The sequence below is a fragment of the Neofelis nebulosa genome, chromosome 16, assembly GCF_028018385.1.
Source record: "Neofelis nebulosa isolate mNeoNeb1 chromosome 16, mNeoNeb1.pri, whole genome shotgun sequence".
Lineage (NCBI taxonomy): Eukaryota > Metazoa > Chordata > Mammalia > Carnivora > Felidae > Neofelis > Neofelis nebulosa.
Window position 1 is genome coordinate 37,671,593 of NC_080797.1, and position 13,778 is coordinate 37,685,370.

Below are 13,778 nucleotides of genomic sequence, written 5' to 3' on the forward strand. Positions count from 1 at the left end.
TCTCCATTTAGATTGAGCTTAAAAATCTAGTGATCCTCCCGGTGTGGTTCTGGGCGAGCAGGATCAGCAGCGCCTGGGAATCAGAAATTCCGGGTCCCTCTGCAGATCTGAATCAGAAACAGGTTTTTTTTAAAAATTTAATTCTATTTAAATCCAAACATGAGGTGTAATAATGGTTTCGGGTGAATCAGAGTTTTAATAGGTCCTCCAGGAGATTCTGATGGAGGCTCAAGTTTGGGAGCCGCCACCACAGGTTGGAAGCTGGAATAATTTGGGGAACTTTTTGGAAAGACAGGCACCCAGGCCTTTAAAAGCCAGTTAAATCAGAATCTTGAAGGACGGTATCAAAGTATCTTTGTGGCTAATGTGCACCCAAGGTTAAAAGACACCTGGTGGCTCAGTCGGTTAAGCGTCTGACTTCGGCTCAGGTCATGATCTCCTAGTTCGTGGGTTCGAGCCCCATGTCGGGCTCTTTGTGGACATCTCAGAGCCTGGAGCCTGCTTCGGATTCTGTCTCCCTCTCTCTTTCCCTTTTCCCTGCTTGTATTCTCGCTCTCTCTTTCAAAAATAAGCAAACATTTTAATAAAAAACAACAAAGCACTGATCCATAAGCCTATTACTTGTAGTTACATAGCCAAATTTCTACCTGAAACTATGAAAGATTTAAGAGTTTTCCTATAGGGGTGCCTGGGTGGCTCAGCTGGTTAAGGGTCTGACTCTTGATTTCAGCTCAGGTCACGTTCTCATGGTTTGTGTGTTGGAGCCCTGGGTCAGGCTTGTTACTGACAGTGCGGAGCCTTCTTGGGATTCTCTCTGCCCCTCCCCTGCTCATGTGCTCACTTTCTCTCTCTCTCAAGGAGAAAAAAAAAAAATGTTTTCCTGTAGAATTGAGTGCAAAGCATTCTAGGCTTTGGGGTCAAATAGAATATGGGTTTACATCTTTGCTTTACTATTTATTAAAGTCACCCTGAACAAGTTAACTGCCCATAAAAGAAGATTACGTCAGCTGCCTTAAGTCACCATGATGATTAAATTCTAGAATGTGTAAAGCACTTTGTGCCGGGCCTACCACACAGCAGACACTCAGCAGGTGATGCGTCGATGTTCTCCCCGCTGGTGTACCGGTAGAGTTGGCTGCCAAGTCCAGAAGAAAACCCAAGGGCTGAGCTACACCCTGAGGAGCTATCTGTAAGTGCCTAGCGGGGATCAAAGATCTCGGGTAAAAGTCCCAAAGACAGAGAAGCAGAAGTGAAAGAAAAAAACTATTTTATTAAAAAAAAAAAAAAAAAAAAAAAAAAAGTAGGCTCTGAGAACAGAGGGTTAGTCCATGCGGGCCTTCAGTGTCCTGGTGGTAATCCTGTCCTTCTCACTGCAGAGGGAGAAAAGTCACAAAACATCTACACCATTCTAGACTGCAGAACGGAGCTGTCCAGACAATTCTAGGTTTGACTGTCTTGCTCATGTTCCACTAACCTTAGCCTGTCTGCTCAGCCTGGGATGAGGAAGGGGGGAAAGACAGGGGACTAGTGACAGCTCTCCAGGGCTGGGACCACCAAGAGTAAGAGGATGGCCTGACTGCACAGCCCGCCGAAGAAGGGCAGGAGCTCCCCCAGGCCCGGAGGACCAGTCATTTAGAAAGGACGTTTCATCCCAAGGAACATAAAAGGGCCCGAGGGCGAATTGTCTGCTATCAGCCCCAGTCTGTTTTTCGTGATAATTGAGCAAGCTACCCCATAACTAAAGGGTCCAAATGCTTATTTGGGGATGTGCCCAAGGAAAGCTGTCGGGAGGACATCTACTTCATCCATTCGGGTTCCTGGTGACAGCTCCAGACGAGAGGAAAGGGGATGGCAGTTAGGGAGCTGGCTGGGGCTGGAAAATCATTCCCAGCGCCCGGAGCACCAGCCAGTCATGGCTCAGAATGTCACCCAGAGGCGGGAGTTGGGAGAGGAGGGAGTCACCTAGAGTCCTGACCAGTCTGCAGTAGTGCTGCTGTGGCTCATCCCCACACAGGTCCCTGAGACTCTGGGGACACTTCCTACTGTGAGCAAGTAGGGAGGAAACTCAGGGTCACGGAGTCTCACCTGACAGAGGCCAGGGGAACCGCAAGAGGCTCCTTGCCACCCTTGGAGAAGCATGGATTTCTGCTATCCCAAGCCTGCCACAAGCACCTTTCCTCCCTCACTCCTGATCAGGGGGATGGGAAGATGGGGTGTTTGTGGGGGAGGGGAGAGGCAGGTGTACGCAAAGCTTCTAGACTTTTTCCAGCTCATACTCACATGACGTGGACAATGACTCCCATGCCTGACACTGCATCCCGATCCACGGCATTCAGCATGGCTTGTGAGATGGTTTCAAACAGGTGTTCTGGATCCTGCCAACAAGCAGAAGCCTCAGACCCTAACTTGGTTGAACCCTTTAATTCTCTCTTTTCTAGGCTCAAGATCCCCAACTCTGGCCAGCCTCACACCTGAAGTGAGGGACGGTTCCCGGGATGTGGGAAGCCCCCTCGGCTGCTCAGAAGGAAGCAGATTACGTAAGGGAAAGCGAAGCCCTGAACTGCCTCTACTAACCAGCAGTGTGACCTTGGACAAGGTACATGTTCCTTCGCTAAGTTCAATCCCCCTTCTGTAAAATGGGGAGAATCCCTATTTGATTTCCACGTGCTTTAGGAGTTGTCTACGGGCTCTCCTCCTGGGTGTCACACAGGTACCTCAAAACTCGATCTGTCCAACCGTCAACCCACTCGCCAGTCCCCCAAACCTTCTCCTTCTCCTATGTCCTCCATCTTGGTTGGCTTAGTGAGAAAACTCAAGACACCCTCATTGTCTCCACCTCCCTCACTTCTGGTTGAAATGACCAAATGCTCTAGACGCCAGAGGCACCCCTGCCCCTCCCCTGACGATCTTTGCTCAGGCCTCACTCAGCACCGCCTGCAGGCGAGCACGAGAGCCTACGGTATCTACCTGCGGGTTCCGGTTCCTACCTACCTTTGACATCAGGTACCAGGGAAAAGTTCAGACCCTGGAACGGCATTCAAGGCCTTTTGAAGTCGCAGCCCACTCTTGCTCTCCGCCATCATCTCCCCCCACAGAGCAGCCACAGCAAGCTCTCTCAACACCAAACATACTCGCCCCTCTGGTACCTTGGCACAGGCTGTTTCTTCCGCCAATCAGACCTTTTGTTTCCTCTCATCCTGGCAAACTGCATTTTTTAACACGCGTTTGGGGGTCTGTCTTGCTTCATTAGACTGCAGTGAGCCCTTGAAGACAGGCCAGTGGGGCCCGGCAGAGCTGGCACAACAGCCAACCCTTCCCGACAGGGACCGTTCCAGTCTTCATGTGTTTTCCTCACACTGCCCCTCCTAAGGTAGACTACGCTGTTATCCCCATTCTACAGCCGAGGTAATGGAGGCACAAAGAGACAAAGTGACATACCTGAGAACATAACTAAGTGATGGGTGGATCCAGGTTTCCAACCCAGACAACCCGGCTCCAGAGCCCATTCCGCTGACCCGCCTCGGCTGTGACCCTACACCTTGTTAAATGTTTGTTCAACGAATGGGTGTGGAAAGCCCGTAAGGAGTTACTCCAAGGTAAGGAACCATCCGCTGTTGCGGCAAATATCTGACCGGGGTCTCCTGACAGATGCTGTTCTCCCTGGAGCCAGCCTGCACCAAGGCCCGGCCGTTTCTGGACACCGTCCCAAGGCCAAGCAGCTGTGGCTCTCTCCTACCTGCGTCACTCTCTTCATCGTGTGCCACATAAACACATTTTTCCCCGATGGCCAAGGGGTGGACACCTCAGAGCCCGGCCCTACTCCATGCCACCAACTCACCATGTTGGGCTCCCAGAGGGACTCGCACATCCCATACATTTGTTCGGAGCAGGTGCCGCTGACCACAAAGTCGTCAGTCACCATGGGGCAGCCGATGAGGTCCAGGGAGCAGATGAAGGGCTTGAAGGTCTTCGGGTCCAACCCGGCGATGACTGGCTCTGTGTAGTAGGGGCCAAACCTGTGCAGGCCAGGAGCAGAGAGAAACCAGGACTCAAGAACAATCGCCTTCTTGTTCAGACCTACCCAGAAGACTTTTTTTTTTTTTTAATGTTTATTTATTTTTGAGAGAGCAAGCGAGCATGAGTGGGAGAGGGGCAGAGAGAGAGAGAGAGAGAGAGAGAGAAGGAGGGAGGGAGACACAGAACCTGAAGCAGGCTCCAGGCTCCAAGCTGCCAGCACAGAGCCCGACGCGGGGCTCGAACTCACAAACTGTGAGATCACGACCCGAGCCAAAGTCGGTCGCTTAACCGACTGAGCCACCCAGACGCCCCTCAAGACTCTAAGAGTCACATGCTCTACTGACTCAGCCAGCCAGCTGCCTCCCATAGGGCCAGCTTTGATTCACCCTTCCCCACCTCCTGGCATCTGACAGTGCTTTAAGACTTCTTTTCCCTGACACCTGCCTTCATAGCCTCCACCCCCCCGACCCTCTCTTCCACTTCCTAGTTCTGGGAATTCTGATTTCTTCTACTCTTCCCTATCCTCACCAAAGTCCTACCACCATTCAATTCTCTATTCGTGTATCTACCTATACCTCCACTCCTTTTGAAAACGGACTTGAAGCAGTTTATAGGAAACACACTAAAAAATAAAAATCCTTAAAACAATAACAAGACACCCAGACTGAACACAAAGTTTTGTTCTGAGTCTCTTGGCAGACAAGGCAAAGAAAGATACTCAGGAAGCTGGGTTATTTTCGTTGTCTGCCTATAAGAAATAGGAGATCATCAGACACTTGTCCTAGACCCTGAGCTCTGAGTAGAATTAATCTCAGAAATCTATCATAAAATACTCAAAAGCTGGGACACCTGGGGGGCTCAGTCAGTTAAGCATCCGACTTCGGGTCAGGTCATGATCTTGCAGTTTGTGAGTTCCAGCCCAGAGCCTAGAGCCTGCTTCAGGTTCTGTGTCTCACTCTCTCTCTGCCCCTCCCCCATTCATACTGTGTCTCTCTCTCTCTCAAACATTGAACCAAAAAAAAAAAAAAAAAAAAAAAAAAAAAAAAAAAAAAAGCAAAAGCTAATGGCCGTTATTCTCAATAAAAATAGTAAGTAAAGATGTCTTATGTTTATTTTTTTTTTTTTTTTTTTTTTTTTTTTGGGACAGAGAGAGGCAGAGCATGAACGGGAGAGGGGCAGAGAGAGACGGAGACACAGAATCGGAAACAGGCTCCAGGCTCCGAGCCATCAGCCCAGAGCCTGACGCGGGGCTCGAACTCACGGACCGCGAGATCGTGACCTGGCTGAAGTCGGACGCTTAACCGACTGCGCCACCCAGGCGCCCCTCTTATGTTTATTTTTAAAAAATGTTTGGGGCACCTGGGTGGCTCAGTCGGTTGGGCATCCGACTTCGGCTCAGGTCATGATCTCACGGTCTGTGAGTTCGAGCCCCGCGTCGGGCTCTGTGCTGACAGCTCGGAGCCTGGAGCCCATTTCGGATTCTGTGTCTCCCTCTCTCTCTGCCCCTCCCCTGTTCATGCTCTGTCTCTCTCTGTCTCAAAAATAAATAAACATTAAAAAAAAAAAATGTTTATGTATTTGTTTTGAGAGAGAGAGAGAGAGAGAGAGAGAGAGCAAGCAAGCACGAGCAGGGGTGGGGCAGAGAGAGAGGGAAAGAGAGAGAATCCCGAGCAGACTCCCCGCTGACAGTGCAGAGACCAACATCGGGCTAGATCTCACGAACTGAGATGATGATCTGAGCCGAAATCAAAGTCGGACACTTAACTGACTGAACCACCCACTCGCCCCATCTTGTCTTTATTTACCCATGGCTTATATTGGCTCTCAGTAATACCTGAGAGCATGACCTTAAATTATAGCTCCGTAAGAAATAATTCTAAAAAAAAAAAAAAAAAAGGTTCTGTCCACTGCTCAAGTTTGCAAATCACAGAATGAGTCTATCCTGCTAGAAAATCCCTGACTTCAGGTGGGCTTGTACAGAACGCTCCCGGTTAGCTGAGAAGCTAGGACTTACCAGGTCAGCCTCAAAAATCCTGTAGTTTTCTTTTTCTTGTTAAAAGATTGTTTTAAGTTACCTCTACGCCCAGCATGGGACGCGGACTCATGACCCTAAGATCAAGAGCCACGTGCTCTACCGCCTGAGCCAGCCAGGTGCCCCCGTATTTTTATTTCCAGTAAACACGATGGGGCACTGGCTCAGTCAGTAGAGCATGTGACTCTTTTCTTTCTTAAGTTTACTTACTGATTTTAAGTAATCTCTGTACCCAGCACGGGGCTTGAACTCACTACCTTGGTTGTGAGTTCAAGCCCTGTGCTGGGTGTAAAGTTTGCTTGTTCTGCGCTGACGGTACGGAGTCTACTTGGGATTCTTTCTCTCTCTCTCTCTCTCTCTCTCTCTCTGCCCCTCCCCTACTCTCTCTCTCAAAACAAATACATAAACATTCTAAAAAACAAAAACAAAAACATGAGCCATTATTCATATACTTAAATGTGAGGTAATTTTCACAGGTGTGAAAGACATTTCCCCCATCTACAATCAGTTTAAAAAATTGTTTAGGGGCACCTGGGTGGTGCAATCCATTGAACATCCAACTCTCGAATCTGGCTCAGGTCATGATCCCGGGGTCATGGGATCGAGCCCTTCATTGGGCTCTGCGCTGAGTATGGAGCCTGCTTAAGATTCTCCCTCTCCCCCTCTGCCCCTTCTCCCTGCTCTCTGTAAAATAAAGTTTAATTTTTTTTTTTTAACATTTATTCACTTTGGAGAGACAGAGCGTGAGCGGGGGAAGGGCAGAGAGAAAGGGAGACACAGAATCCCAAGCAGGCTCCAGGCTCCGAGCCGTCAGCACAGAGCCTGATGCGGGGCTCAAACCCACAAAATGTGAGATCATGACCTGAGCCGAAGTCGAACACTTAAACAACTGGGCTCACCCAGGCACCACACTCTAAAAAGTCATCTAAGGAGCACCTAGCTGCCTCAATCAGAGTGGCGTGCTACTCTTGATCTTGGGGTTGTGAGTTTGAGCCCCACGTTAGGTGTAGAGATTACTTAAATGAAAACTTAAGACAAAAATCATTTAAACCTTTTTCAATTCGGGATTTTGATAAACACAGTTACACGCGGCAGACAATTCACAGCTGAGGATATTAAAATACACCTAAAAAAAGGTAACCTTTCTTACAGTTTTTAGCTTTTTAATACTACAAAGGCAATAGTATTGATCCAGGTATGAACATGGCAATGACTCAGCTTTGAAAGCTAAAGAGTACTTCTGTACTTTCAGAAGAGTACTTCTGAACTTTCCATAAAGTTCAAAATTATTTCAAACTAAATGATTTAAAAAGAAATAAAGGGGGGCGCCTGGGTGGCGCAGTCGGTTAAGCGTCCGACTTCAGCCAGGTCACGATCTCGCGGTCCGTGAGTTCGAGCCCCGCGTCAGGCTCTGGGCTGATGGCTCGGAGCCTGGAGCCTGTTTCCAATTCTGTGTCTCCCTCTCTCTCTGCCCCTCCCCCGTTCATGCTCTGTCTCTCTCTGTCCCAAAATAAATAAAAAATGTTGAAAAAAAAAAAAAAAAAAAAAAAAAAAAAGAAATAAAGGGGGAAAAAAAAAAAGAACTCCACTTGTCATTTTGCTACCCAGCTGTGCCCAGAGATGAGTAGAAAAGTCCCTGTGGGGGGGTGCCTGGGTGGCTCAGTGGGTTAAGCGTCCGACTTCGGCTCAGGTCACGATCTCACGGTTTGTGGGTTCGAGCCCCGTGTCGGGCTCTGTGCTGCCAGCTCGGAGCCTGGAGCCTGCTTCGGATTCTGTGTCTCCCTCTCTCTCTGCCGCTCCCCTGCTCGCACTCTGTCTCTCTCTCTCTCAAAAATAAATAAACAGTAAAAAAATTTAACAGAAAGAAAAAAAGAGAAAAGGAAAGTCCCTGGGGGCTCTCCTTTGCTTCCATCCCAGCTTCTGCACTGGATTCTAGAGCTAGGCCTCTGCTTTCCTCTTCACAAAGTCTTCAAAGAAAACGGACAAAAATTCAGGTACCCAATTCCTAGGTCCTGAGACTCTAGGGCACACTTTGATGGGGTCAATTCTGCTGCCTGGAAGCAAGTTTGTCTGCTGTGTGCGATCCCTGCCTTCTTCTGAAGTAGCCCTTTCTTTCCTGGTTGGTCGTCAGGCCCACAGAAAACAGACCCATAAAACAGGGTTTTCACCCTGCAAATAAGAAATAGGAGAGGGAGGAGGAGGAATCATCCTCCAGCCATGACCACGTGGCCACAAAGTCCCGAGCTACACTTCCACTCACCGTTTCTCATACAAGAGGTTGGCCACCATGCTCATGAGGGTGTAAGGCTTGATCTGCCGACCTTCCTTCAGCTCATACAGGTTCAGCCGGAACTTGAGGCGCTGGGCACTGTGACAGGAGGAGAAAGGAGTTAGGATGTCACTCCTGAAGGTGCCCGAGTGTCCACTCTGCGGAGGGCAGGAGGTATGTAGGGAAACACACAATCGCCGCCCTTGGCAAGCAAGACTCCTCTCTTCCTCTCCCGGTGATTTTCTCACCAGAAGTCCGGCCTCATGTCCACGTTTCAGACTTGCCCAACAAAGGCCACACGGCCTCCAGTGCCACAGCTCTGAGCCCAGGACAGGCCCCGGCAGGGAGGAGGAGCAGACCAATGCCAGAAGCAAAGCTGCTGAGTGGGTCAAAGGACGCCAGAACAAAGAGCCTTAGACACAACCTGAGCTTCTCTTACAGGTCAGGAAACTGAGGCCTTGCAAAATTAGCAGTTACCTCCCACAAGCCTACAAAGGCGGTGAGAAAGCCTCCAGAAGAAAAGGAAACGGTGTGAGGGGCGGAGAGCAAGGCTGATGGAGGGCTTTACAGTGACGGCAACCTGAAGCTGTTGCCCTGATGCCAGAAGGAAGCATTTCCAAGTCACGTGTTCTTGAGACTTCAGGTGCTTCGACGGAAACGAGAGAAAACGTTCTGACCAACTTCCACCCACATTAGTGAACTAGTCTCTTGATCTTCTAAGAACTAAGTCCAGGAACTGCTGTTCTTTGGGCCACCAGCTTCCTGCAGGACCTGTCACTTGTGACATCTTCCCTCTTGAAACCCTAGCCTGATCCTTTTCCTCCGGCCTCTCGTCTTCCCCCACCACTAAATGTACAGTTCAGCTCTCGAACGGCAGCTAATTTTTCTCCTCTATGTATTCTGTCCAAAATCTGTTCCCAGAGGTTTAAAAGATCACCGATGCCTCTCTAGCCCCGAGATACGATTTCAAGTTCCCAACTGCCCGAAAGATGTTCCTTAGGTCGCCTCGTCCCTTCAAAATTGGTGTCAAAAATCAGTCATCACCTTCCCCTAAAACTAGCCCGCCCGAATTTCTGGATTTCGGTCAACACGCTCAAATCAAAAATCATCTTTAAGACATTTCTGGATCACCTATATGCCAAGTAGTAATCTAGACACTAGTAACAGATGAAAAAGACACAGAGCCCACCCTCAGTGAATGACTCTTTGGCCTCACAATATCCAAGCAGCCACTAAGGCTGCTACACTCTCAGAAATGCCTTCCTTTCCTTTCCCATCACTACCATCCCATTAGGACAATAACCCTCATACCTTTTTTTTTTTTTTTCCTTTTGGACCAACACAATAGCTACCTCTTTCATCTCCCAGACTCCTCTTCCTCTTAAATCACAGGGCTTCTATCCACTAGATGAGGAATCTAGCAGTTAATATGCACTCATCTTGGATCAGGTATCTTTCTGTATCCCTTTCCCAACTAGACCTGAAGTTATTTAGGGACTGAGCACAAGCCCCAGGAAGACCTGCATTGAGATCCTGAGTGACATTCATCAACTTGCACCTTGGGCAAGAAACTCTAAGACCTTCAGTTTTTTCATCTGCAAAACGGGACGGCAGCATGGTAATGTACTTAAGCGGTTTAAATGAGTCCCTGCATGTAAGGTGCTCCGTGCAGAGAAAATAAGTAAATGCTGGTGAAAGTTGGCTAGGATACAATTCTTTATGGCTTACGGTGTGTCCGGCAAAGTCTCTGATTCACTGGTGCTGTTTGGTAGATGACTGATACCTGGGCCACTCAAGACACCAGGCAAGGCTAGTCCAAGAAGAGGCCTGCGTGTGGGCGGGGACCCCCGACACTTACACAGTCTGGACATCGGTGGCCAGTCCGGCCAGGCCTATGTACAGCCGATCGCCCATGGGAAAGATCTTCTGGAAGTCCGTGGTCACCATCTGGGCCTGGATCCCGAAGCGCCTGTCGGCAGCGATGGCCACACAGTTCTTCCCCTTCATGGCCATGACGGCCCCTCCGTTATAGGACATAATAGACTGCGGCAGACAGAGCGAAGGAACTCAGCGTGACGGGCCAAATGCGGCCAGAGCCCCCGGCGCAGCCCCTGATCCGAAGGCTCCTATGTGCACCGTCCTCCCCTCTGGAGGCGCCTGGACACCCCGAAGCCCAGCTGTGACATTAGCCCTGTGCAGCTGCGGGGAGCCGCCTTCGAACCCCTGGTCCTCACCGCGGTCGGCTTCCCTTCAAACGACCACCAGGCCCTCTCCGCCTCCCAAAGCTCCCGTGCCCCCTCCCCGTTCTTCAATCCCTACCCCGCGTCCCTTCTCCTCGCTCCCCATCTCACCATGACTGCGGCGTACTGGGACCTGCAATCGCCACAATTCCACTCAACCGGCTGAGGCCCCCCACTGCACAACCACTCTTGCTGCCTTTTCTCTCTCCGCCCAAAGGCCGACCCTTCCGGGACATTTTGACTTCCTACTGGCTGTGCCTATCTGTCAGTCATCAGAACCGGAGTTTGGTTGAGAAGCCAAAACCGAGAATGGGAAGGCGGAAAGTGAAAAGTCACTGTTGAGTGCGGAAGAGCCTGGCGCCGCGGTGCAAGCTGGGATCGCGGCGGACCGGGACTCCCGGCTCGGAGGACCTGGGCTGGGACCTGTGTGCACGTGGGCTGGTGAAGCCCAGCATAGGGGCTGCGGTCCCAGCTGAAGGACCACGGTGTTGTGATCGCGCCGTGTGGCTCGGGTGTATTACGCTAGCTTGTTTCATTTATTCTTTCCAGAAATCCTTCCGTCTCTTATGTGCCAGGTACTATGCTAGGCTCTGCACATTCGCTGGCCTAGAACGGTGCCTGGTCTTTAGGAGGCGCCGATTCAGTACACAGTTAATGTTTCGAGGGGGAGGGACAAAGGGAGGGCGTCGCGGATGGGCTGCGGCTGCAGGGGTTCAGGTTCAAAGGGGAGGTTTGGAGACCAAAGGTGGTTATGCTTTTTGAGACCCCCCTCCCCACGTATCCCCAAGACCCAGGTCACCCTAAAAAAAGGACGTTTCGGGCTTTTCCATCTTCTTATCTTCCCCTAAGAGCGATCCGGAGGAAGCCAGCGACTACCCCTCCCAGAACCAATAAAGGAGGGACGTAAAGGTCCCTCCTCCTCCCTTTCCTTGATTGGGACCTTTCCCTTTTTCCCCAGGGCCTGACTGCTTTCGCCCGATTGCAGGGTTTCCGTTGGATTCCTGCGCGGTCATAGGCTCACTCCCATTGACTCGGCTCACCGCCACGCTGGCAGTTGTCGCAGTCTCTGTGGCGCAATCGGTTAGCGCGTTCGGCTGTTAACCGAAAGGTTGGTGGTTCGAGCCCACCCAGGGACGCTGCCTTTTTTTCTCCCCCCTCTACTAAAAGAAAAACCTAAGCGGTATCCTCCCAACATCTAAAATGCCAAATTCCGTTTTGAAACGGCAGATGTTTTTATCTATAGCAAGTCAGAGGGTCATTGTGATTGAAAATTCCTTGATGTTCAGTCAATGATGGGATTATTTCTCCAGCACTTTCCTCCACCGCCTACCTCCCACCCCGCCCCCAGGCTGGATTGCAGGAAAGGCGAAGACAGAGGTTTTTGTCTCGCTGTACAATACGTTTCAGGTTGCATTTTTCGTAGGATTAAGAATGAATTTACAGTGGAGGTGGGACAGTTTTCCATTGTCTGCCTCAATCGATGTTACCCTCTCGAAATATTATGTTTGGAAGGGAAGAAAGTGGCGCCAGAGACAAAGGCAGGGAGAAATTGTGGGATGAAGCAACAGAGGTGAGATACAGAGCTGTGAGAGACAACAGAGTGGTGATACAGAGAGACAGAAAAGGGAGATGACAGGGAAATAGGTGCGGTGAGTGGAAGGAAGACACCAAGAAAATGGAGGGAAAAGAGAAGCAGTTCATATGCGAAGCCTCCAAAAAAGGAAAACAACAACAACAAAACTATTTTTTCTAGAAATACAGAGCAGTGGGGCAGAGAAGGAGAAATAGAAGCAGAAACTGACAAACGACATTGTCTTGGGGAGAGAGAAGGAGCGAAGGACACAGAGGCAAAGACAGTCATAAAGTCACTAGAGGAGCCACCCTCTCCTGCCTTTGTCATCATCTTCTAGGGGATCTTAATTTCACAGTAGCTCTTGGCATGTGCCAGAAATAATTAATTAGATTTCCCAGGGTTCCTGCCCTCTGGAGGCTTCTAGTCTGTGCCAGACACAGTGATTCTTCTGATGAGAAGTCGTCAGCTAGAGACCCCTGTGAGGTCGTACAACTAGCACAGAACGCAGGGGAAGCATTGGCACCTAATGGCAGCCGGAGGCACGTTCCAGGATGAAGAGCTAAGCAAAGGACTCAGGCAGTTCTCTTGGATATCTGGCTTCTCCTCAAGATTGGGCCCAAAGGACACCTCTTGTGAAAACCTTCCCCAGTGCTTACCCACCCTTACCAGGTGCTCACAGGGCTGGTGCGGGCAACCTGGAGGGATGCCCAGTGCCATGGAAGCTAATGGGACAGGCTATGTAAACCCACTGGGCCGTGAGCTCCTTGCAGGCTAAAGCCTGGCTCATCAGCTTTAGGTCTCCAGTACCTAGTACAGTATTTCACATTGGCACATGACAGGTGTTTCCTTGTCAAGAGACCAGAGAGCTTCACATGTGAGAAAGATTGGCTCTCAGAAAGTTCTCCTGATAAGTCAGAAAGGCCAGGGAGGTGGGGACTGGTTGCCCAGGATGGAAACGATTAAAACGAAGTTTTAGTGAGTAGTGGGGTGTTCATCCCTCTGTCTTGTGGTTTGCTAGTGACTGACGCTTAATAACTCTCTGAGGAAGGAGTGGATGGACCCGCCTGAGTGTGATGGGCCCCCTAGCTGCAACACTCCGGGATGAAAGGACCAAAGAAAGTGTGGATTTACCAGCCCTCCTCCTCCTGGCTGATACCTGTCCCCCACCACCACCCCCCTCCGGTACACACACTTGGAAGGTAGCCCTAGGTGCCCCTGTGGATCGTGTGTAGGATGGAGGTCTTCGGGAAGCCCCTACAGGTTTCTCTTGCCCCAGGAATCTTTTAGCAGGAAGGGAGTGACACTCCCTGCTGCACTCCCCTCCCCACAAGGCAACTGGGGGACAGTAGAGGATGCGCGAGTCTTCCCTGGCAGAATTCAGGTTGCTGTCGACCCACTTGCCCTGGGGACAGTGGGTGTGTCCATGCCAAAAGCCCCCTTTCCAAGAGGGGCGGCAAACTCCTGGTATTCCCGCGTAAGGACAGGGGAGTAGGTGACCGGGCTCTCTAACCCCTCCCCGCATCTTCTCCCGCGGGTTCTCAGACCACCCCCTCTAAGAGGAAATCTCTCCCGCCCATCCTCTTCCTCTCCGCCCCCATTTGGCTGCTGTGGGCTGAAGGCTGAAGCTTCTGAGGTCACTTGGCGGCC

General features: G+C 50.5%; 1 protein-coding gene and 1 non-coding gene across 2 annotated transcripts; one reads left to right on the plus strand and one right to left on the minus strand.

Annotated features, from left to right (window-relative positions):
• Window positions 1-1,280: 1,280 nt before the first annotated feature.
• PSMB3 (proteasome 20S subunit beta 3) lies at window positions 1,281-10,814 on the minus strand. The gene is made up of 6 exons (XM_058704936.1): window positions 10,670-10,814; window positions 10,177-10,361; window positions 8,310-8,417; window positions 3,839-4,016; window positions 2,281-2,375; window positions 1,281-1,370 (listed from the first exon to the last, which is right to left on the minus strand). The coding sequence occupies exons 1-6, from the start codon at window positions 10,670-10,672 to the stop codon at window positions 1,322-1,324; spliced, it is 618 nt and encodes a 205-aa protein (XP_058560919.1). The 5' UTR covers window positions 10,673-10,814; the 3' UTR covers window positions 1,281-1,321.
• An 806-nt stretch (window positions 10,815-11,620) lies between these two features.
• TRNAN-GUU (transfer RNA asparagine (anticodon GUU)) lies at window positions 11,621-11,694 on the plus strand. Its single transcript has one exon. It is a non-coding gene; the product is annotated as a tRNA-Asn (tRNA).
• Window positions 11,695-13,778: the final 2,084 nt, after the last annotated feature.

What these genes read in the sequence shown, in the direction of transcription:
- PSMB3 (XM_058704936.1), bottom strand. An exon ending in GCCACCGATGTCCAGACTGT is followed by an intron (nt 8,418 to 10,176) that starts GTAAGTGTCGGG and finishes CTCCTGTCACAG; the next exon opens with TGCCCAGCGCCTCAAGTTCC. An exon ending in CCCTCTGGGAGCCCAACATG is followed by an intron (nt 2,376 to 3,838) that starts GTGAGTTGGTGG and finishes GCTTGTTGGCAG; the next exon opens with GATCCAGAACACCTGTTTGA.